Source organism: Xiphophorus hellerii, chromosome 19 (assembly GCF_003331165.1).
Source record: "Xiphophorus hellerii strain 12219 chromosome 19, Xiphophorus_hellerii-4.1, whole genome shotgun sequence".
NCBI classification, from domain to species: domain Eukaryota; kingdom Metazoa; phylum Chordata; class Actinopteri; order Cyprinodontiformes; family Poeciliidae; genus Xiphophorus; species Xiphophorus hellerii.
In genome coordinates this window covers 22,919,331-22,941,447 of record NC_045690.1, presented here as the reverse complement: position 1 = coordinate 22,941,447, position 22,117 = coordinate 22,919,331, and the positions used below count along the sequence as shown (strand labels likewise).

The following is a 22,117-nucleotide window of genomic DNA, read 5'->3' as shown; positions in this document are numbered from 1 at the left end:
ATATTGACAAAACAAAATCTAGTGACAGTGTGCATGATCCATAAGGGCATATCTATGCAGTCTAATTCTATGCAGCTCTGATGTCATGCTTTGTTATTTATATTACATTACATTTAGATTTCCTGGTTGCACTTTCTGAAACATTTGAAAGGTTTGTTGCAGTTTATCGGCACACGTTTGACCGTTGCAGTCAACCTATTGTTTTTGTCAGTTTCATTTCCTTTATTACTTATTTTACATTAGCTGCTCTACTCCTGATCGCACCGACTGAACAAACGAAAGTTGTTCTAACATGTTTGACCAAGACTGTGAAGCTGCTGGTGTATTTCAGTGGTCCGGAGTTACAAGAAGAATGTGTAATTCCGCACATTTATTTCTGGGTTTTAAAAAAAGGAACAATTTAGGTGAATTCAGCTCTGGTTTTGTGTATCGGATCGGTATCGGCCGATACTAAGCCTCAGATATCAGTATCGGAAGTGACAAAATGGAGCAGTGCGTCCCTAGTAGTAGCAACAACAACAACAACAACAAAGACAAAGCTTACGGTCAGTGCTAAAGTCATCTATGAGGATTATTTCCTGAATGAGAGACGTGGGGCTGCGCATCAGGACACTGAAACAGAACACAAAGAGACGTGAGGTCAAAGTGAAAACACCAGGCTCGTGTCGATGCACCGGTCCTACGCGGCAGGGGGGCCGTTTGCATTCGGCCTTGTTACCTTTTGATGGTGCGAAGCAGAGTGGAGCGAGCTTCGTTGTGGAACGTGATGATGATGCTTGTGGAGGGCAGCTCGGCGTCGTAGGTCAAAGACGCGCATCTACAGCGGTAAAATGAAAAGAAGAGATTAGATCTGTGCGCTCAGTCCATCCGATTGGATTCCCATGCAACCACAAAGCAGACGCATATTGAGCAGAGCAGAGTATGATTAGCAGAAGTGGCCTCATCGTTGCCATTAGTGACATGAAAATATCCAGTTGCCCGGCAACAATCACACAAGTTTGGGACCATTCAAGTTCAAGTCAGAAGACACGAAGCTGAAATATTAACTTTTTCAAAACCTTTGCAGCAAAATAAGCATCTTTTTACTCATTGTGATAAATATGTTACATATGGAGCATGATCTTTATTAATTAACTGGAAGCTCAATTAGCACCTTTGAAATGTGTCTAAATGTTTATGAGCTCTTTTGTATCAATTGTGTTTCAATTTAGGGTCGAAAGGGGAAGTTATGGGCTGGCGAGGAGTGAGAGTCATGCCTGGAGGGTCAGGAAACCTGAATAAACAATTTTATGAAGGTACGAGTTTTATTCTTTTCAGAAAATCATCAGAATGTGCAAACATTTTCACCAATCAACACTTTTGGACCTGAGAATTAGTACTGTACTAAACCAATAAAAAACTAAAACAATTTCTTCAGCACAGAATAGCTTAAGCTTGCTTTCCTTGTATAGCCTCAGGAGAATCAGATTTTATTTTATTTTTTAGACATTGAATTTAATTTATAACACTGAATTTTTATCTTGCGCAATTCTGTATCTGTACTTTAAATTTCCTTTTTGGCTTCAAAATTTCACCTGCAAAAATTTCACTAGATGGAGCGGAGCAGCTGTCAGCCAATCAGATTTCGCTGTAAGGATTTGAGTTTTTCTGTGTGTTTATTTAGGATTCTGCGTCAGTTGAGTCTCGGTGTTGTCCCGTCTACACTTGATTGATCCCAGCTGTGTCTAGTTCCCTTGATTACCCCCTGTGTATTTATACCCACCTGTGGTTCTTGTTCTCCATCAGGTCCTTGTCTAAGCTGTCTAGTTGTCTCCTGTCTGCTGGCAGTTGATTACTGTTTACCAGCTGCTACCAGAGACTAGCTCCTAGCTTTTGCTCCTCTGTGCTGCCTGGAGTTTTGTCCTTTTTTCATCATTAAACCATCATCACCACTCAACTACCTGGGTCCTCCGCTTTATTCTCACCATCTTTCACCGCCACTTCATGACGTACGCTGCTTTGACCACGTGACGGCGCTGTGTTTGGGCGGGGCCGGATGTGTGTCTGTCTGTTAACGGTTCGCTGCGCTAGCCAACCAGCTAACTGCTTGATGATTGGGTCATCACCGTAGCAAGAACATTTTGATGCGGGTGACATTTTAAAAGGGAAGTTTTGCTTCAACTTTAAAATTGAAGGTGAAGCAACTTTAAGGTAAAAACTGAAGGTAAATTTTTACCTTAAAAAAATTGAAGGTAGAAACACTATATTTACACACTATAAAATGTGCTATAATTTTATAGCATGTTTGAAAAAAATAAACAAAAAATTCTGTTATAAATTCAATGTATATATAAAAACGTCTGATTCTAGTGTGTGTGAAAAACCGAATGCAATAGAGAAAAGATGCCAGGAAAGCAACTGGCAAAGGGTTTTCTATTTTTTTTTCACATGTGTGATTGTGAGCGTGAGTGGGAATAAAAATAGCAACAGGTATTTTGTTCCATATAACACATTAGGAGTGTAACAGGTAAACTAAAAACCCACCTGTTTAGGATTGTATTTGAAACGTAATCAATTATAAATTTAATGATGGAAACTGACTTAATGTCGTGTTTTGATTGTTGATTCTACGTTGCATTGTGTTTCTGTGTTTGATATGATGTAAAGCACTTTGAAATGCCTTGCTGCTATACAAATAAAATTAAATTTTTTTGATTTGATAGCTCCTACAACTTCTTATTTTAAAAAGAAAAAAAAATGCAGAAAATCTTAGTAAAGATGACAATCTAGCGACCCGTATTTGGAGGCCTTCAGTCCTCGACGCGGCCGTCGCGGGTTCGACTCCCGGACCCGATGATATTTGCCGCATGTCTTCCCCCCTCTCCTTCCCTGTTTCCTGTCAGCCTACTGTCATATAAGGGACACTAGAGCCCACAAAAAGACCCCCTGGAGGGGTACAAAAAAAAAAAAAAAAAGATGACAATCTACAAATTTCCTATAATTTTTGTAAACAATCTCTTCCTTAAAATGTCAAGCCGCCCCAAAAACATCCTGTTTATTCACAGAGAGGGCTGACATTTCACCAAACGGAACCATTTGCTCAGAAATGACTCAAATCGATTCCTGCGACTCTCCACTAAACTGTAATTGTTGCGATTCTTAGCGAGATTACGGCAGATGACTTTTATTCGGTCGTTAAAAATCCAGGGGGCGGGGGAACCTGGAACGGGACGAGACACCCAACTCAAACTTGACACGGAAAAAAACGATAAACACGCCCGGCAGAAATCGAGTGCAAATTGTTCACAGAACAGAAAGAATGTCTGAGAAATTAGATGTGCTGCCAGAAAAACGAAGAAGGCCCATTTGGTCCTGAAAAAACAACCACAAAGATCTGGCGCGTTGCTCAAAGGCACACATCAGTCTGAATGTTTTGGAATAAGTGAGTCATTAATTTGAGCTACCGTGGGTCCAGTTTCTCCCATCAGGCTCGCCGTAAACAGCTCATAGGACCGATTAACCAATCAGAAAGCTTTCCTTACACCTTCCTTAGCTAAAGGGTAGGTGTTTGGATTTAGCCAGCCGTCAGGCTAACGTCAGTAAGCTGCTATCATAGGCCTCTAACACTTGGCTTACACTGCCTTGCGAAAGTATTCAGAAGTTTTTTACTTTTCCCAGCCTCGTCACTTTATAACATGTTCTTCAGCGCATCTAGCTGAACATCAAGAGAGTGCATAATGATGAAGTAGAAGGACAATGACATAGTTTTTACAAATACAAATTTGAAACGTGTGGCGTGCTCCCCATAGTGCATCTAGCTATCCATACTCATTCATGTCATTGAATAACTCTAACCCTAAACAGTTTCAGTCGCTAAACGATTTTAATCAAAGTTTTCACGTAAAAAAAAGAAAAAAAAAAGCTTAAACTGAAGAAAGTTGAAATAAGGAGTTAGATCATGAAGAAACGCCTGGTGTTCAGCAGGGCTGAGACGATTAGTTGGATTAATGCTCTGTGAGGCAGAGGCTCAGAGGAGGAGCTTCGTCTTTGGAGGCGGGGCTAGGTCCACCCAGGCGTTTTGCACAGTCAAATGGTTGCCATGGGAGATTAACATGCATGAAAGAATGACGGCAACACTCCAGGTTTGTTTTTGATGATGGAATAACATTATAACATGATGTAAAGCTTTAGAAAAGATGATTTTTAAATGATATTGTCCCTTTAATAAAACATAAAATTGTCTGTATTGTTGGGATTTAAATTTAAAAAAATAATAATTTTCTTCATAATAATTTTTTGTATTTTTCTCCACCATTTGTTCAGTAAATTTGTATCAATAAATTCAAAAACATGATTAAATACACTTACTGTGTGCGTCTTAGTGACATAAATGACACGTCTTTATGTGACGTCTTAAAGAAGTGCGTTATAATTTAACAACGGGAACATTTTCTTAGAACAGCGTCTGTGTTATGATTCACACAGCCGACACAGTCACCTAAAAAAAAAAAAAAGGAATCGCTCTTATCGTCACTTTCGCTCTCATCACTGCTGCACCACAAATGATGGTGATCAAACGTCAGTCGCTCCGACACTCACCTGTAGTGTCTCGTGTCTCGGATGGCTCGCTCGCTGCCCAGACGGTCGCTCTCCTGCAGATTAAAGGCATGCTCCCTGTACGGATCGTCCCCCGGTTTGAGCTGCTTGGTGGCCAGGTAAGCCTTCTCGTCGAATCCGCCCAGCAGCTGGCTCTGCTGCTCGCCTCTGGGGGGCTGAGTCACCTGCACAGGAGGTAAAACGGAGTCCATGAGCAGACAGACGATGGAGAGCGGAGGCAGTACTCCTGTAGCTGTTCCTAGTTTGCTACAGGCGCAAGCCACAGTGTATTTTATTGGGATTATGTGTGACAAACCAGCACACATTGGTGTAAAACTGTGAAGAGGAGGGACACACATCTAAAGTTTTCAGAAATAGAAATCTGAAAAGTGCGGCAAGCATTTGTTCAGTTCAACCGACTGCCTTCAGAAGTTACTTAATCAGGAACTGGAGTCCATCGGTGTAGTGACTGAACTAAGGCTGTAAAGGTAAACGCATGCGACTAATCTGAAAAGTGTAACGCGTTAATATAACATAATTCAAATCATTTTGACCTAAAAGCCTCTCTCAACCGGAGGGTTACCTCCTTCACAGCAGCACGCCATGAACTGGACACATGAAGAGCGACAGCAGACGGTGACAAAAGGTTCAACGCTTTTCAACTTTCTTGTGTTGCTAGCCCGCGCGTCTCTGTGTATGAGCTCCAAAATTCACACGCACGAATCACGCCGGCGGCTCGGCAGGATGAGGACGAGCGACTGTCGCCTCATCGTACCGGTTCCACAGGAAATGGATGGAGAGGGAGCGGCGTCGCCTCCCGTGTGTCTTGCCTTTAACACGGTCTTGTACTGCGGTCAACAACACTATGCTTAACAACAATATGTTAAGCATAGTGATTAATCACAACGTTAGTATGACAGTAATCTGATTACATTTTTAAATCAATTAACAGCAGTCGTATAAATACAACTCAAGTATGAAACCTGAATCAGAGAAGCAACCTAGAGAATCTGGAAGAGCTGCAGAGATCCATAGCTCAGGCGGCTCAATATTTAATCGATAGTATCGATTAATCACGTTTTCTGTTTCAAAGATTTCAATCATTTTTTATACTGGGATGTTTCCCCGTTCTTGATTTTAAATAGTTCAGAGTGCTTTCATCATGCCCAGCGTCTACCTTCTTGTTTTACAGCTTCTATTAATTTGGACTTTGAATCCAGATCAATTTAAAAAAAAAAAAAAAGAAAAAGTGATTGAAATAAAACCAACTTTTGAAAATTTTCTGTCATTTGAAATTTCTTTGTAAGAAAAGAAATGAAAAAAATAAATAAATTAACGATTAAAATCGGAACTTGGATTTGGTGTGAAAATTCTGGAAGGAAACTTTTTTTCACCAAGCCGGTCCGAGTACCTGACTGGTGTTAATGGTTGCCATGAGCTCCAGTTCTTTGTGTTTCTGAAAACTGGGAGCAGCTGAACCACAGGAAGCAGCCTCATCAGACGCAGCCGATCAAAACTGCGTTCATGGCCCTGCATTTAGTTTTGTTTTTGATGGATAAAATTTTTTTTTTTTTTAAACTGTGAAAAACAAAAACTTCAACAAGAATATAACACTGGACCGGAAACAGAATAACAGATTTTCAGTCACTGTCTCTGCTCTTCCTGAAGTTTATTTTGAAGTCACCCATCCTGGAGGGTGAATTAAGAAAAAAAAAAGAAAAAGCGTCAACAGCGCTGGCCCTCAGCATCAGAACTTCTCTCATCAAAACGTGTTTGTCGTTTCTTCTGGGTGACTTTGCTGAAGTTCTCCCAGGAGGCAGCCTCCTGGCAAACTCCTGGCACATTTGCAGCTATGATTATTTATGCGCACTGTCTCCATGCGAGATGCCAACAAATAAATTGATCGGGTTGACTTTTAATTCATTATGAATACCATCATCGGCCAAAAATGTAAATGTTAGCCTCCCAATAGGGCGGCCGTGTTGATTCCAACCAGGCAGAACGATCCGAGCCCCCATCAGATCAGAATACAGTCCATAAATCCTCGGTAATAAATGGATTTTCCCCTCAAGGAGCTTCACCAGCTGACGGATCCTTAAAGGAAGACGAGAGACGCTCTCGTCAAAGAGGTTCAGATGCATGACGGACACGCAGAGGGAACGAGGCTGCTGCTTCAGTTCGGCTGGAGGGGGGTAGGAAAAGCGCCTGAACAGGCTGAGGTGAGACTGACCTCATTTCCAGCCTCCCCAGGGAAGCAGCGTGACCCCAAAAAGAGCAAGAAAAATAAAAAAGAACTCAGCTGGAGGAGAGTGAATCGTTGACAGTGACATTATTAGACTTGCAGGTTGCTAGAAATGAATGTTATTTATCTGATCAGCAGAGGTTGTGTGAATATAGACCAACTAGTAGCTGCTGAACACTTATTGTGTGTTTACTGAGGCTGCACCGATTGCCGTATTCTGTGCGATCACCGATATCTAAAAAACCTGACTTGCCGATTCTGATTTTGGCCGATATAGATTTTTTAAATAACCGCTGCTGGCTGCGTTTCCACTACGGATGTGCACAAATCTCTGTCGACATCCTGCTAATGTCTAAAAAAACCCACAATTTCGTAATTGTGGCATTTCCATTAAATAAGAAATTAGGTTAAAATCACACATAAATACATTTGTTCACGTGATAAGTTATCAAAAATCATGGCAGCGATGGATGTAAACATGGAATATATTCATAATTCAGCCATAGCGCTAGCATCATTCTCCATCAGCCAATCAGAGGAGACGTCAGCGTTCTAGTTAGGCATTGGCGTGACAAGCCCCGCCTGGATTTTGTGAAAATTGTAGTTGGCGATTTTACAGAAGAGTTATGGATCCAACATGTTGGAATTACAAAACCTTTCATGAACTGTCTGGTGCTGTGAGAGCTGTAGTGGAGCTAGCTGCACACTGAAACAATACAAACCATCATCCTGCTACCACTTCCCGTCGTCGTCTTCTTCGTGGTTTCCGCCTGTAGTAACATCCGGCTGTTTATCACGTGTCTCTTGTGGTGCGAAAAAAGTGTTTTGATAACGTCTGAGGAAACACCTGACAAACTATTAACCCAAAAATGTAAGTTTTTTGGGTTTTTTTCGAAATTAGCCTGTTTCCGTTACGCTAATTTGTCTGCATAGTTACCATTAATGGTAACTACGCAGCTGCTGTCGGGCGTTAGACGGTTACAATACAACTTAAAATTTTCAATCTTATTCTGTTGAAAAACTATAAACAATACGACTGAAACAATACAAGCCTGTTTCAACCGAACATGAGGTAGTGCTCTCAAATATAAATAAATAGTTCAGAGCTTTGTTATCCCAATTAATTAAGCTAAACAAAACAAAAAAATCAGCTCCTTCAGTCCTTCGTTTTTCACATTTAAATTTTTTTTTTCCATCTCTTTGTCACGTTACAGCAACAGGACTTGCGGCAGATTCACATCTAAGTACCGGCGGATCGACAATCTCCCAAAGTTAAGAAAACCGAGGCCGATGCGTCGGCCTGCCGATCAATCAGAGCGCCAATGGTTTTTAACCACTGAACAAATACATACATAAGTCTAACCAACTTTAACAGGAACAGTTGTAATACTGTTTTCCATTTGCCCATTTAACGACTGTAAAAAAAGTTTATTTCCCAACTGTGCAGAGGTGATGAGGTGGTACAGTTAACGTCTTAATTCATTACCGTTATTGTAACCAACGGACAGATTAAATGAAATCACCTGCTGACGTCAGCAGGATGAGGTAACATCAAGTAAACTCAGTGGCTTTTATTGCTTTTGGGTCTTGTTGTCTGCAGTGGGATTTATAATCACATCCAATTATTGTTTTATTGCATTAGGGCAGCCAAATGAGGCTGGACCTGGAGTGGTTGTAGAGTTTCATTTGTCTTTTTTGTTTTTCTTGCTGCCACTCTTTAGGACTTCATGCATTCCAGTCAACATATTTTCAGGACATCCTGTTGAGTGAGAAAGTGAGAAGGACCTCCATGTGCTGCTTTCCGTACAGCCCGTATATATATAGAATCGACTCTTCTGGTGAAACTGTAGCTGTTTTCCACTTGTACTGGAAAGTGGGGAAAATCTACGCCGACTGAAATCAGATTAGATTTTTCTCACCGAATCCAACCTGAAGATGTAACATGGTAGCCATTTACATAAAACAACCAAAACTGGAGAAAAAAAAAAAAGAAAAAAGATGCACAGATCAGAATTTGTGGTTAATTGCACCTTTCTTTTTGCAAATTAAAATCCATCTTTGATGACTATAACATGATAGAAAAGAAATTCTCCAGCCTTTGTGTTGATTTCTCCATCATTTACACTAATACAGTAATTGTTCATATTAGGTGCATCGAGACTTTGTGTTGCCGTGAAATAGAAGGTTAGTGATGATGTTAAAACAAAGTAATTATGGATTTTAGCCAATTTTAAATTAAACCCAAAACATTATTCAGTAAAATTTGCAGAAAAAAGCTTCGTTTCTCAATCTTCCTATTCCAGCCATTCGTGCCTCGTTGAGGTTCCAAAACAAAGTGACGCAACTTCTGAGCATAAATCGTTTGCTGCTGTTGATCAGAAATTTGCCCTGATTTGCTAATGTCCTGTTTTCTATCTTCATCTTCATACCATCGACAAAGCATTTCGTCAATCTATATATTTAAATCATTGCGTATCGGGAGGGGGTTTTTTGCAGTTAGATATCTTTATTAATTACAGTGACATTCGTGGAAATGCTATAATCTCACATATGACTAAGTTGTAACTTTATATTATTTTTTGAAGGTTTTGTATCCATTTATTTGTGTTCTGATCCACATGAAGACACCCTCAAAGCAGGAAGAGACTGACACGTGGAAGGTGCAGCAACCTCCAAGATGGGTGGGAATAAATGCTAAACTTCCCTAAAGTCGGCACCAGTGTTCATGTTGGGTTCAAATTTTGTCCTGGTTGTTATAAAGCGATCCAAATGCAGGTGTAGATTGACGTGTGGTCAATGAAACGTCACCACAGGGATGAAACCGACGTCTGCTTGGTATGAAATGCTGTCTAAACAGGTGCAAATCGGCACATGGTCGGTACGAATGGATGCATGGTCCGTTAAAACGTCTCTGAAGCGGGAGAGAATCGGCGCGCGGCCGATACAGAGCTTCCCCCAAGACAAGTAGCAAAGTGAACCACGGCTGGAAATAACCTACCAAGCTAGGAGCGACCGGAGGCCTTGTCGATAAGACCCCATACCCCGAGGTGGGTACGAACGGATATGTCTTTGGTACAAAAGATTCCCAAACCAGGTAAGAATTGATGAATGTTGTGGAAGTAGAGGAATTTGCCCAAGGACACAACGGCAGTACGGAACAAACTGATGCACGGCGAGTACAAAATGTCCAAAAAGAGGGTAAAAAATGAAGCATGGAGGGTTGGAGGGTACGAGCTGAGTCTGTAAAAGATTTGTACCGACACCAACCTACACCAACCTTGAATTGTCACACGGTTGTTGTAGAACATTCCCAAACTGCATGCCAATTAGCACATGGTGGATAAGGAGAATCGCATGGACACATGGTAAGCAGAAAACGTCGACTATGTGGTTTCCAGCCACTTAGTATCATTTTATAGCACAATCAAGTAATTATGTCACCTTCAGTTGTTATAAAATTGCTGCATGTATCAAACGTGGCTTAAAGGAAACATGACTTTGCGATTAATGCCTTGAAACTGGGCCTCTGTCTCTTTAAGAAGCTTTCTGAAACTCTGCCTCCAGCACGTCATCACACCAACATTCCTCCATCAAACGTTCACAAACGTTGGTTGAAGAGCTGCACTGAGAAGAGGCTCGTATAACGAGCTCAGCAGATGATCAGATCCGCCAGGCGTTTGCCAATTGCTGCTGGCTAGTCTGAAGGAGCTGAGTGAGTGGGAGTCGAAGGAGAGAGGAGCGATTTGTAATGCGAAAGCTCTGCTTGGAAACTGCAACTGGGCGTGGGAGGAGGAACGTTGTCCCACCAAGTGTTTTACAAAGCTGAATGGTTGCCATGGGAGATTAAAGGATTTCTCAAATATACATGAAAGAATCAAGACAATGTTTTTGATTAGGAAATAACGTTAAGATGTAAAGCTAAAGATAGGCTGACTTTACATAACACTTCCCCTTTAAGTATTGTTGGTACAAAATGTCCAACAATGTATGATTTGCTGTTTGTTCCTTTAAAAAAATTTTTAAAAAAACAAGCTGGGTGTGAGCTGGTTGGTACAAAACATCGTAAAACTGAGTACAAATGGACGCACGGCCCGTATGAAACGCACAAAACTTCATTTTGTACGTTACAAAATGACCAAAACATGAAGTGGAGTGGTGATGTCACCATCACCCCTCAGGAACAGGTGCCAAGAATTGAAAAGGCAAATGTTTTGTTTTTTTTTTTTTAAAATGGCCGCTTCTTCAGCTGTTCAAATAGAAAGAGAAAATTGTAAAAACGATCACCTGCCAATCTGTGCATCGATACTCTTTGAACCAGAGCCTGAAGAACCGTGTTTCACTACCAAAGATAATCACAGAAGCAAGTGATGTGAAACATGAATATTCAAACATTTGCTCTCTTTCTTTATCTGCCTTAAGAAACTGGTCTAAAACTGAAGGCAGATGACAGAAAAAGAAGGAAACGGTAGACGTTTTGAGGCTCAGTCTCGTGAATTAAGAATGAGCTTTGTCTGGAAGATGAGCAGCTCTGCTCCTACGGGCCAAGTTCAGACACTCGGAGGATTCCAGATATTCCACAGTCCCTCAGATTATCTCGCTGCGGTGCTTTTAGTTTTCATTCTTCACACCTATGCCAGATGGGAGGACACTGAAGATATTCAGACTGCATTCTTTATCTTTTAGTTATTTTCAGTTGTATTTTACTAACGTTTGCGGCAATTAGGAGATGATTCTGTCGCAGGTCACTTATAAAACTGAACGGACGCTGTAACATTGCGCTGTTCCCTTACCGCCAACTAGATGCTAATTTTCTGCTAAAGCCAGAAAATGTATATCTGAGTTTTATCACAATATTTTGTGATAACAATGACAGAAAAGTAACTATTAATTACTTTTCTTTAGGTAACTGTATGACTGCAATATCAGCCCCACAAACACCAATACTGCTCTTGAAAAACATTCCCAAATGTGATGATGGGTTTCTGTAGGTCACCGGTCACATAAAAAAAAAAAGAAGTGAGATTTGTATTTTCAAAATACAAATTGTAACTGCACTTAATCATATTTTCAAATGTACTGATGCTTTCTTGGAGCAAACGGTGGAGAAACGAGCAAGAATAGCAATAACGTCAACAAGGACAGATTCTGCAGGCCAGGCTTTTTAAAACTCAACGATTGGCCAAAAAACAACCCAACCATTTTTAGAGTGCAGCTGAAACACATACAGACTCTGATTCTGTATAAATTGTTCAAAAAACCCAGAAAAGTCAATTGTTTTGTTTTTTTTGTTCTCCTTAATAAGGTCAGAAAACCACATCATTCCAATTATGCACATTGTGTTGGTTTCTTAGGGAAGGTACGGTAATTTTATTTATATAGCACATTTTCAGGAACAAGGGAGTTCAAAGTGATTTACATGAATGAGAAGGAAATATTTAACAAGACAACTTTACCAAAGGAAAAACTAAATATAAAACTACATATTGGTTCCTCATGTTTATTAAGAATAAGGATAAGTAGTCCATATAAAATAGTGGGTGTTTCTCCAGATTAGTAGATGTTGGTTCTCCATGTTTGGTAAGATTAGTGAGGTATAAAACTAAACGTTGGTTTCAGTCGTTCTGGGTTGCGTTCTAGATTTCTAAATGTTGGTTCTCCATGTTCGATTCTATAAAGTAGACGGTACTTTTTCCAAGTTTGTTCTAGATCTGTAAACTAACAGGAGTTTCTCCAGGTCTTGCTCTGAAATTAGACGTATAAAATTAAATGTTGGTCTAAAGTAACAGCTGCTCCACAGTTTATAAAAGTAGCCAAATGTTGATCTAAGGTTACTGGGATTTGAGGCCATATTACCTCTAATCCCAGTAAAACACACAAAGGTTTGCCTTTTTATCTATTTATTTTTTTGCGATGTGAAAAATGTGCGGAGGATTAATTTCCACTGCAATGCTCTGCGTGGCCTTTCTTCCCCTCTCTCGCTCTCTTGAGCACGTTCATTAGCTGCATTCGTCACAGGTAATGATATCACTTTGTGAAAGCTGGCTCCACTCTCCTCCCCCACTTTCCTCGTCATTTCCCCGACGCCGCGCTTCAGTTTAGAGTAACACGTTGCATGTGAACTTCCTCTGATTAAATTTGCAGCGTTCCCCGTAATCACCGGCCTCGCTGACCCGCACATCTGCTGCCTCGTTGTCAACGCCGGGCACGTCGCAAACGTCCGACCTCAGCTCGCCTTCGGGCCTCGGGCCTTCGATGATGTCGCCGCTGCCATATGCCTCATGTGTGTCAGTGAGGTTTAGGTTCCTTAGGTTTTAATCTAATATTCCACATGCGTTCCTGTGCGTCGGCTCGGATGAAGCTGCTGGGTTATGTACAGTAGTTGCATTGAGACGCTGGGCAAGAAGTTGTGTTTTTTTTTCCAGTTGGCATGTGACTGTGTAGAAACTTAATGACAGAACTGGGTTAAATGTGCCGTTAACAAAGCCTGAGCCCGGATCAACTACATGTTCCATTATTGTGACGCTTATGAAACCTGAAGAGTTTGTATGAGGGCAAAGCCTAGATGCCCTAGATGCCCTTTGCCCTCACACAAAACTGTTCTGTTTCAGGATGTTTTTACCTGCTTTGAGCGTCAAGTAGGTACATTTTGCCGATTCTTTTTTGCAAAATGGCTCAATCAGATCGAATATCGACCATCGGCGAACATCAATTTCCAAGTCTTGCGTTGTACTCTGAGTTGAATTTAGATCCGGGCCGTTCCACCACACAAATATGCATCAATTAAACCCAGTACACGGCAGTTCTGACATTACTTTTATTGTGCTTTTTTAAGGGTTTCGCCATCTTTAGCTCCAACCATCTTGATCAGAGGCCTTCCCACAGCCTGATGCTGCCACCACCCTATCTCACCGTGGTGGACGGTGTGTGTTCAGAGTTCTGCTTGTTGGCTAAAATGAAAAAAGTTCAAGTTTGACCTCATGTAACCAAATCACTTCTTCTACATGTTCCTAAAACTGTATTTTTAAAAAAAGCCTTAAGAGATCAAATGAAAAATCGGCAGAATGTGCCCATTTTTCTCCAATCAATTGTCAGGATAATCGATCGAATAGCTGATTACTGTAAAAAAAAAAATGCAGCTAGGAATGGAATATGGAAATTTCGTTGAATTCTGTTCAATGACAATAAATGCTATCTATCTATCTATCTATCTATATATATTGCGTCGAAATGCGTTCGACAGAAATGTTCGATGATTTCGCTGAACTTTAATCCAGAACCACACAGCATTCTGGGAGATGTAGGCAGAGGAAACGCTTTAGCCGCTCAACCTCTCACAGCTGGCTAAGAAAAGTGGGTGGCGTCAAGTAACTCATTCATTCTTTGGTTGCCTAGCAACAACATGATGAGTAACTTGCGCAGGAGCAGTTTCATGTTTGGCCGTCATGCCTCATAAGTCCTGAAAAATAACTTTTTCAAAAACAGCACAGAGTGAAAACTGTGGGTACAAGAGGAAAGGTCACCAGTTTGGCAGAATTTCAGATATTTAAAACAAAAAAATGAATCAATAATTATCGGTGTCGACTGATAAGAAACACTTATCATGACACGCTGCAGCCCTCCTTTTGTCCTATAGAATGCGATGAAGTTTTAGGTTGGAGCAGGAGAAAACGTGAAAAATGTTTTTCACTTTTGCAAGGTGCTCCCGGGACCACCAAGGTGCAGAGAGAGAGAAGAAGGGAAGCGTCAATTTAAAAATCCACAAACAAAACAAGGAATCAGTTATGACAGAGCCACCCAGCAGGCCTGCGCTCTGCTCCAGAGAGCGGGCCAGAGCTGGCAGCAGGCAGCCGTCAGGTCAGATTACCAAAACAAACAGCAGGGACGTCTCATTGTAGTGACAGGCCAACGACCCCACTCACAAAAAAAACCCAGCTATTACAAAAGAGGGAGCTTCACTTTCAGGTCGAAGAACGATCTGATAAGAACTGCCAGAGTACGGCACGAGCCCCGGAAAGTCCGCCGGAGGGACGAGGGGATTGCTTTGTGCATCCTCCGACTCGCCACGGCAACCTCGGCTCACATACTCAAAACTCTGATGCAAAAAGCAAACGGGAGTAGACTGGGCAGGGGACACAGAGGAACTCTGTGTCTACGTAAACCAAGCTTGCATTTACAACTCTGAACGCTGGACGAGGTAAACAGGTGGATATTTCATTACACGATTACTCTGGGTTTCTTGCTGCAGCTCCAAATGCATGCTGGTATCTCTTTACGCCGAATGCAGCAGAATGCCTGTTAGACCACACGGTCTAATGTGAGCTGGCAGAACCTCAGAGTCCAGGGTGAGTCTGTGGCTGCAAACAGGAGGCTGCTGGACCGCCTGGACACAAGCATTTCAACACAGAGCTTTTCTAACCTCACAGCATATGAAAAACTGTCGTTAGCTAGTTGGTCCTTCGTCCACTGGCTAACGAAGTCTGTTGTATTGATTTCTACAGACCCTGTTTGAATGCCTGCCACTCACCTTTGACCCCCACCTTCAAATGACCCCAGAACTCACGCTAATGCTGTAGGGCTGAAACGATGAATCGTGATTAATCGATTACTTGAAGAATTGCCGATTAATCGTCAACTGCATTATATAGACTCAAAAAGCAGTAATTAAGGCAAAACTGTACAAAAAATAATACATGAATTTTGCTTTAGAAGTGAAAAAATATTTGACTATAAATATGTTCTACACCCAGAATTCCGTTCAACTGGTTCAAATTCTGTAAAATAAAAATATATATCATATGAAGCAACGTTTGCTGTCTAATTAAAATAATGTTATTCTCGTATTTTAAAAAAGGAGTCGAATCGTTTCTTCATTAGTCTAATTTAAAATCTGCAGAATGTGCCAATGTCTACATCTGATTAATCGATTAATTGTCAGAATAATCAATTATTAAAATAAGAATTTGTTGCATCCCTAAAGTTAGAAGGATTTTTAGCTGTACGCATTCGTTGCTACAAAAGAGCAAACTAAAGGAATCCTGCTCTTGCATTGTAGGTCATATGGTGTTTATTTTCTTATTTAAACAAATGAACTGAGTTATTTGTTATTTTGACGTATATCTAATATTTTATAAATTAAGCTTAAGGGGTTGAAAGAAAAATCTGCAAAACGTGGCAATTTTTCAATCCGATTAATCGTCGGAATGACTGATTAATAAAATATTCATTCGTTCCAGCCCTAATAATGACTCCGATTTTATACAATAACCTCCTGACATCCTGTTCTTGGTTTCTGGTTTGTTTGTGTTTTTTTAGTGTCCCACAATGATCATTAGTGGGCCCCATCTGTGCGCCCCGCATGAAACTTTCTGGAGGTGTCTGGGGAAAGTTCCCAAGGCGATTTGTTTACCAGCCATTTGCTCGTGACGCATTGGGCTTAGGACCGAGGTTCTACACGGGTTCTCCTGTGTAGCGCTCCGCGGCTGGCGAACAAACGGGAGAGAAACCGCAGAAAGCGCCGCGCAGCCTCTGGAACAAAGACATGTCTGCACTGGAGGAGGACGCCGTTCCCGCTCCACATGCACGTCAGCCGAGCTGAGCATTATTCCTGCTGAGAGCCGCACCATCAGTCCAAGTTTCGCACACACACACGCACACATGCACATCAACATGCAGCACACACTCCCCTGCAGCCCCGTCGCCTCCAGCCACAGCGCCGTTCCTTATCGTTTCATGACAGGCACCCCTCCTCCCTTCCTCCTCCCTGAGCCGCGTTCACTCACAATCAGCGGGATGGTCCTGTCGTCCCGGTGGATCTCCAGCCGGCCGGGGACCAGCTTCTGCCCGTGGCCCCTGCCGCGAGCCTGCGACGCGGACGACGACGGCGTCGACGCGGGCTTGCTGTCCTGCCACAGGTAATAAAACGTGCCGAGGATCCAGGCGACGGTCAGTATGGCGATGGCGTTGGCCCGTATCCTGCGCATGGTGAGCCCATAAGGAGGGCACCGGAGGCGAGCCCGCGGCTGGTTCAGGTCCGCCTGGCGGAAGGTGCAGCCCGCCGCCCCCGCCGGTGATGGGTTGAACCTGCAGAGGAGACGCGCAGCCTCTGCCTCTGTCGCTCCTGTCTGCCGGAGACGCTGCCTCTCTGCTGGGATTTGCGCACCGACTGGAGCGCACGGTCCTAGCGCCGAGCCGCGCACGCGCAAACACCCTGTATACACGCAACACTGTCGCGCGCGCACTGCCACGGGCTGCAACAATAAAGGGGAGGATGTCTGCTCCTCTTCTCTTCTTTATCGGAGGAAAAAAACCGTGGAAGCGAAACCGCCTGCTTCACGACGGCGCATTAGGGCCATTGTAGACGGAGAATGAAAAAGAAAGGGGGTGGGGAGTACATTAAAAACTATGAAAATTATAAATTAATCTCAAAATGTTCAGAAAAACTCAGGAAATTTAATTTCTTGGTAAATTTTCGCCTAAATTTTTTTTTTAAATTCCAAATTTATTTATTTTTAATAAATTCTTGAGATTAATCATAAAATGAACCTTTTTCTATTAATCACGCCACCAGGAGCGATGAATCGTGTAAACCGCCTCGGTTACATTGTGGAGCCAAAACACAAACAGAGTCAATGCACAGATGAGAACAGACCAATCATCGTTTGAGTCAATGTCCACAACAAAGAATAACTGAGATTAATCTCTGAGATTTTGCTGGAAAAGAAAATGTGAAGACTTCTTAGTTTCAAATGTAAAAAATCAAACTCAGAAAATTTCCAAAGGTAAAAAAAAAAAAAAATACTTTTGAAACTCAGAAAATAATAAAAAAAACTCCCCAACATTTTCCTAAAAAGTTTCTGAGATTAATCTCAAACTTTCCGAGTTTAGGTGGACGGTCTTGTGTTGGTGCCACGCTCTTTCCGTTTCCAGATGATGGACTGAACGGTGCTCTGGACGTTCACAGCTTGGGAAATCTTTTTGCTTCACAGCTTTCTCTCCGTCCCGTCCGCTGTGCTCCTCACGATGCCGTTTGCTCCCCAACACCGTCTCTCCCAGCCTCTGAGGCGTCACGGAGACCACGCACTAAACTGGTGGACTCCAGTTAGCCGTTAGCAGTCATCAGGCAATTGGTTTGCACTCAGAGAAAAACGGGGCTGAATATTTTACCACACCACACTTTTCAGTTTTTTATTTGCACAAAAATGCTTTGAATCGCGTCTCATTTTAATCGAATGCCACTGTGTGTGTTGGCCTTTCACAATAAATTCTAATGAAATCTATTTATGTTTGTGGTTGTGATGCGACACAATGTGGAAAAAGTTCAAGTCGAAAGTCACTGAAGATCATCAGATCAACCAGAGAACTCAGGAAACAACGTTTTTGTTGTTGCCGTTTCACAAGTTTTCCTCTGTCTCTGTTTTTGTGATCACATTGCAGATGGAGCCAAATTACTACAATGAATCTGAATTTTAAAATAATAATGAAAAAGGTAAGTCTGACACTCCCAGAACACACACACACACACACTGTGGAGAATGGAGGTGGCAGCATAATGCTGGTGACGTGCAATTTAGTTGTTTTTTTTTGTTTGTTTTTTTTCTGTTATTTCACATGAGATAACCAATAGAAGATGTTATTTTCTATTTTATTTTGATTTCAAACACCTTTATTCGAAGGTAAATTTATGTTCACGTTCAGGGTGAATGTACTTACCTTTATTTTGTAAAATCTTGCAAAATGGTTAACAAAAAACAAAAATAACATCCATCATATTCACTTTAATTAGCGCGACACATTTAAAGGGAAATTGTGTTTATTTATCAAGGCCACTGAAAGCTTACTGGGCATCTTCACTGATGTAACCAGTAAAAATGCCTTAAAGGCTCAAACTAAAGGCATGTCAGCTGAATTTATTACAGCAGTCTCACACTGAAAGCCCAACTCGTAGTTGAAGTAAGTTTATTTAGTGAAAACTCACAAGTTGCACAACTATTGTTAGAGCTACCTAACAACTGAAATATGTCTATCAGAGGACCTGCTTTCATTTTGTCGGCACACAGTGAGCACTAAGGTAGAGGAAGTAAACAAAAAATCTCAGAATCTCAATGTTAGCAAAGCATATCCTCTTAGGATCACTGCGTGTCCATAGCAACCATCAGCTGCTATCTACTGTACACTCCCAACCATTTGGTTTTGGATGTGATGTGAGCCAAAACAATAAAAATCCTGTTCTGTTCTACCATCACAAACGTAACCATGTGGAGTTTACTACACTTATGGCTGTTACTCTAAATCTGTGATCTGGTCAGATTAGATCAAGATTAAACTTTTCAGCTTCAGGTGGGATTGGTGTGAAAATTCACCTCATGCATTGTTAAAGCATGGTGTCATGTAAAAACCAACCTTTTGAGCTTGACATCATGTTGTAACGCTATTCCCTCATCAAAAACATACCTGGAGTGTTGCTTTGATTCTTTCATGCACGTTTGACAAATCCTTGAATCTCTCATAGCAACCATTGAGCTGTGGAAAATGCCTGGGTGGACCTAGCCCCGCCTTCAAGGATGAAGCTCCTCCTCTGAGCTGCAGTTTACAAGCTTCCGCCACTCGGCTCCTTCAGACTAGCCGGCAGCAATCAGCAAATGCCTGGTGGCGCATCTGCAGAGCTCATTGTAGGAGCTGCTTCTCAGGTCAGCGCTGGTGGAAACGTTGTTGAAGACGTTGTGGCGACTTCCTGAGGGCAGGCTTTCAGAAAAAGGAGTTTCTTGAAGCGTCAGAGAACGGTTAGAGAGCACGGCATCATTAACTTGTAATAAAATGAAATTTTAAGTGAGCTCTGATGAGGTTTACAACAGGATAACATATCGCTAAATCAACACAGACGAACCTCTCCGTCTTCACACCTAAATGCGGAGCATCGGAAAGCATCTGTTTCTCACCCCTGGCGCTCAGCATGTTTTAGGTGTTTCCCTGCTTTAACACATGATTGCACTTCAACAAAAGCCCGTTAATCAGCCATCAGCTGGAATCAGGTGTGCTTAAAGCAGGGAAACATCTGAAGCATGCAGGCCAGTGTGCCTTGAGGAGCCGCGCTGGGAAACCAGAGAAACTGTGCTGGGAGAGGAAGATTTTAACTTCACCTTTCCTTTAATTTACAGGCAGATCCACTGAATCTTATTTCAATTATGTCATTTTTTTCCCTCTCAAATAAACACCAAATTATCTGGGGAAAAAGCAAGGCAAAAGCCCTCATCCTGGTCGCAAGCCGTTAATCCGGCAGCCCAGAATCTAAATATAATCTGCGCCTTTCCCTCCGTGGACGTGTTGCTCCTCATTATCCCGCTTGTGCGTTTTAAATTATGCGTTTTAATTAACAGCTTCCAGCTCTCTGCAAAAATTAAACAGTGACTAAAATGACAAGACAAAAAAAAAGAGAACGGCTAACCCGTTAGTTTATTTTGAACTACTACCTCTGAAATAGTCTGTCTTTAAAAAAAAGAAAGAAATTTAAAAAAAAAAAGTCTCCCCACCTTTAAATGTGAACCTGCTCACCAGTAGAGACAACAGAAGAGGCGTGATAACGCCCCGGGGTTATGGCAGAACCGAGAAAGCTGCAGTTTCTCATCCCGCTATCTACCCCCCCCTCTCTCTCTCTCCCTCTGCAACAAGAAACATGTTAACAGTGTGAGCTCATCCAAACCCAGCTAAGAGCAAAAACACTGTGTGAGAAGCTTCCCCACAGCTGGGCCCGCCGCCACAGCATCACGGGTCAGGAGGGCCAAGTTCTCATCGTCACAGGCGCAAAGAAGAAGAAACATGATCCAGAGGCAGCAGGGGGAAGGAAACGTGGAGTAAAATGAAATCATTGACTGTAAAAAAAAAAAGAAAGAAATCAAATCCCCAGCTGTGTCCTGTTCAAAAATGACTTAATGTTTATTTTAATCTGTTTTTGTAGGTGGTGATATATTTCAACAAGCCATGTTTTATGTCTTTACAATCACAAATCAGTGGCGACCCCAAGAGGAGGGCCCGGGGGGGCCGTGGCCCATTCCTAAAATATGTTGGCCACCGCCCTGGACTTCCATAAGGGCATAAAAAGGTAAACTATTCATCTTCAATCAAGACATAAAAATAAAAGTGTATACAGCTCTGGAAAAAGTGAAGAGCCTACTGCACCATTGAAAATCTCCTGGTTATTCCATCAAATATTGATTCCTGAACTCTTCCCGAGTTAAAACATCAGTATTGTGGTTTCTAAATGAATATGAACTTGTTTCCTTTGCATTATTTGAGGTCTGGAAGCTCTGCATCCGTTTCTTTATTTTGACCATTTCTCACTTTCTGCAAATAAATACTACACTTTTGTTTGGAATGTCGGAGACATGTTGTCAGTATTTCATAGAATAAAAGAACAATGTTCATTTTTCTCGAAAGCAGTGCATGAATATATAGCAGATGGGAAAAGAAAATTCACGATTGTAAGTAGAAATCTGATTGGATTTGGCGTTGCAGCTCCTCCAGAGTTGCCATGGATCTCTTGGTTGCTTCTCCAATTAAATCCCAATGAAATACTTTGACATTTTATTCTGCAGCGTGACAAATAGAGAAAGGCTTAAGGGGTGGGAACCGGTTCGCAGTGCGCTGCCCTCTGTTCCTCACGAGCATGTTCTTGTCATTGTTCATTTAATCATAGGCATGAAAATAACCTTTGTAGATAAAAAAAAAAAACATTAAAAAAAAAAGTCTAGCAGGCTTCAGGCACCTTTTATCTCCGTAGCTCGGAGGTGAATCTCACTGCGCCGACGATGAGAACATCTATTCTCGGTCCTGTCACAGAGAGACCGTCAGCTGACGAGATCTGCCCCGAATCCGTCTTGTGTGTGCGTACAAAGAGGAAGAAGCGCGAGGGGGTCAGAGCCACATCTGGCCCCAAGGCTGGCAGACATTCGTCTTCATCCGTATGGACAGGAGCCTCTCGCAGCTCCGCTGTGGTCTTTGGGGAAGACAGTGACAACCCAAAGCAGGAGAAAGTCTCAACACGCGCCGACAAGGCGAGGAGGAAAAGCGCACAGCAGTTGCAGTGAGGCGTCAGCGCTGGCAGCTTTGTTGGGAACTCTGGACGCTGTGCGGTGCGGCCTCATTTCTCTCCTCCGGACCTGGCCACGGAGGCTACCTTACTGGCCGAGGGGATGACAGGACGAGTGTGTGTGGGGAGGTGTGAGGATGCTTCGGTGGGGGAGTTTCCAGAGATTTCTGTCAACGTGGAGGGAGACAAACCTCGACATTCCTGGTTTCAGCTGCAAA

The 22,117-nt window shown here is 42.1% G+C and overlaps 1 protein-coding gene and 1 long non-coding RNA gene across 2 annotated transcripts in view; one reads left to right on the top strand and one right to left on the bottom strand.

The window, feature by feature from the left end:
- Positions 1-17,053, bottom strand: part of galnt16 (UDP-N-acetyl-alpha-D-galactosamine:polypeptide N-acetylgalactosaminyltransferase 16) — a 49,528-nt gene extending 32,475 nt beyond the window's left edge. Inside the window, exons 1-4 of the mRNA XM_032546292.1 lie at positions 16,597-17,053; positions 4,579-4,760; positions 719-817; positions 545-612 (exon numbers count right to left, since the gene is read on the bottom strand). Coding sequence (XP_032402183.1) covers positions 545-612; positions 719-817; positions 4,579-4,760; positions 16,597-16,797 — 550 coding nt within the window. The 5' untranslated portion in view covers positions 16,798-17,053. The remainder of the gene's footprint in view (positions 1-544; positions 613-718; positions 818-4,578; positions 4,761-16,596) is intronic.
- LOC116708475 (uncharacterized) lies at positions 16,596-21,688 on the top strand. The gene is made up of 4 exons (XR_004336689.1): positions 16,596-16,728; positions 18,251-18,302; positions 19,326-19,596; positions 20,769-21,688. It is a non-coding gene; the product is annotated as an uncharacterized LOC116708475 (long non-coding RNA).
- Positions 21,689-22,117: the final 429 nt, after the last annotated feature.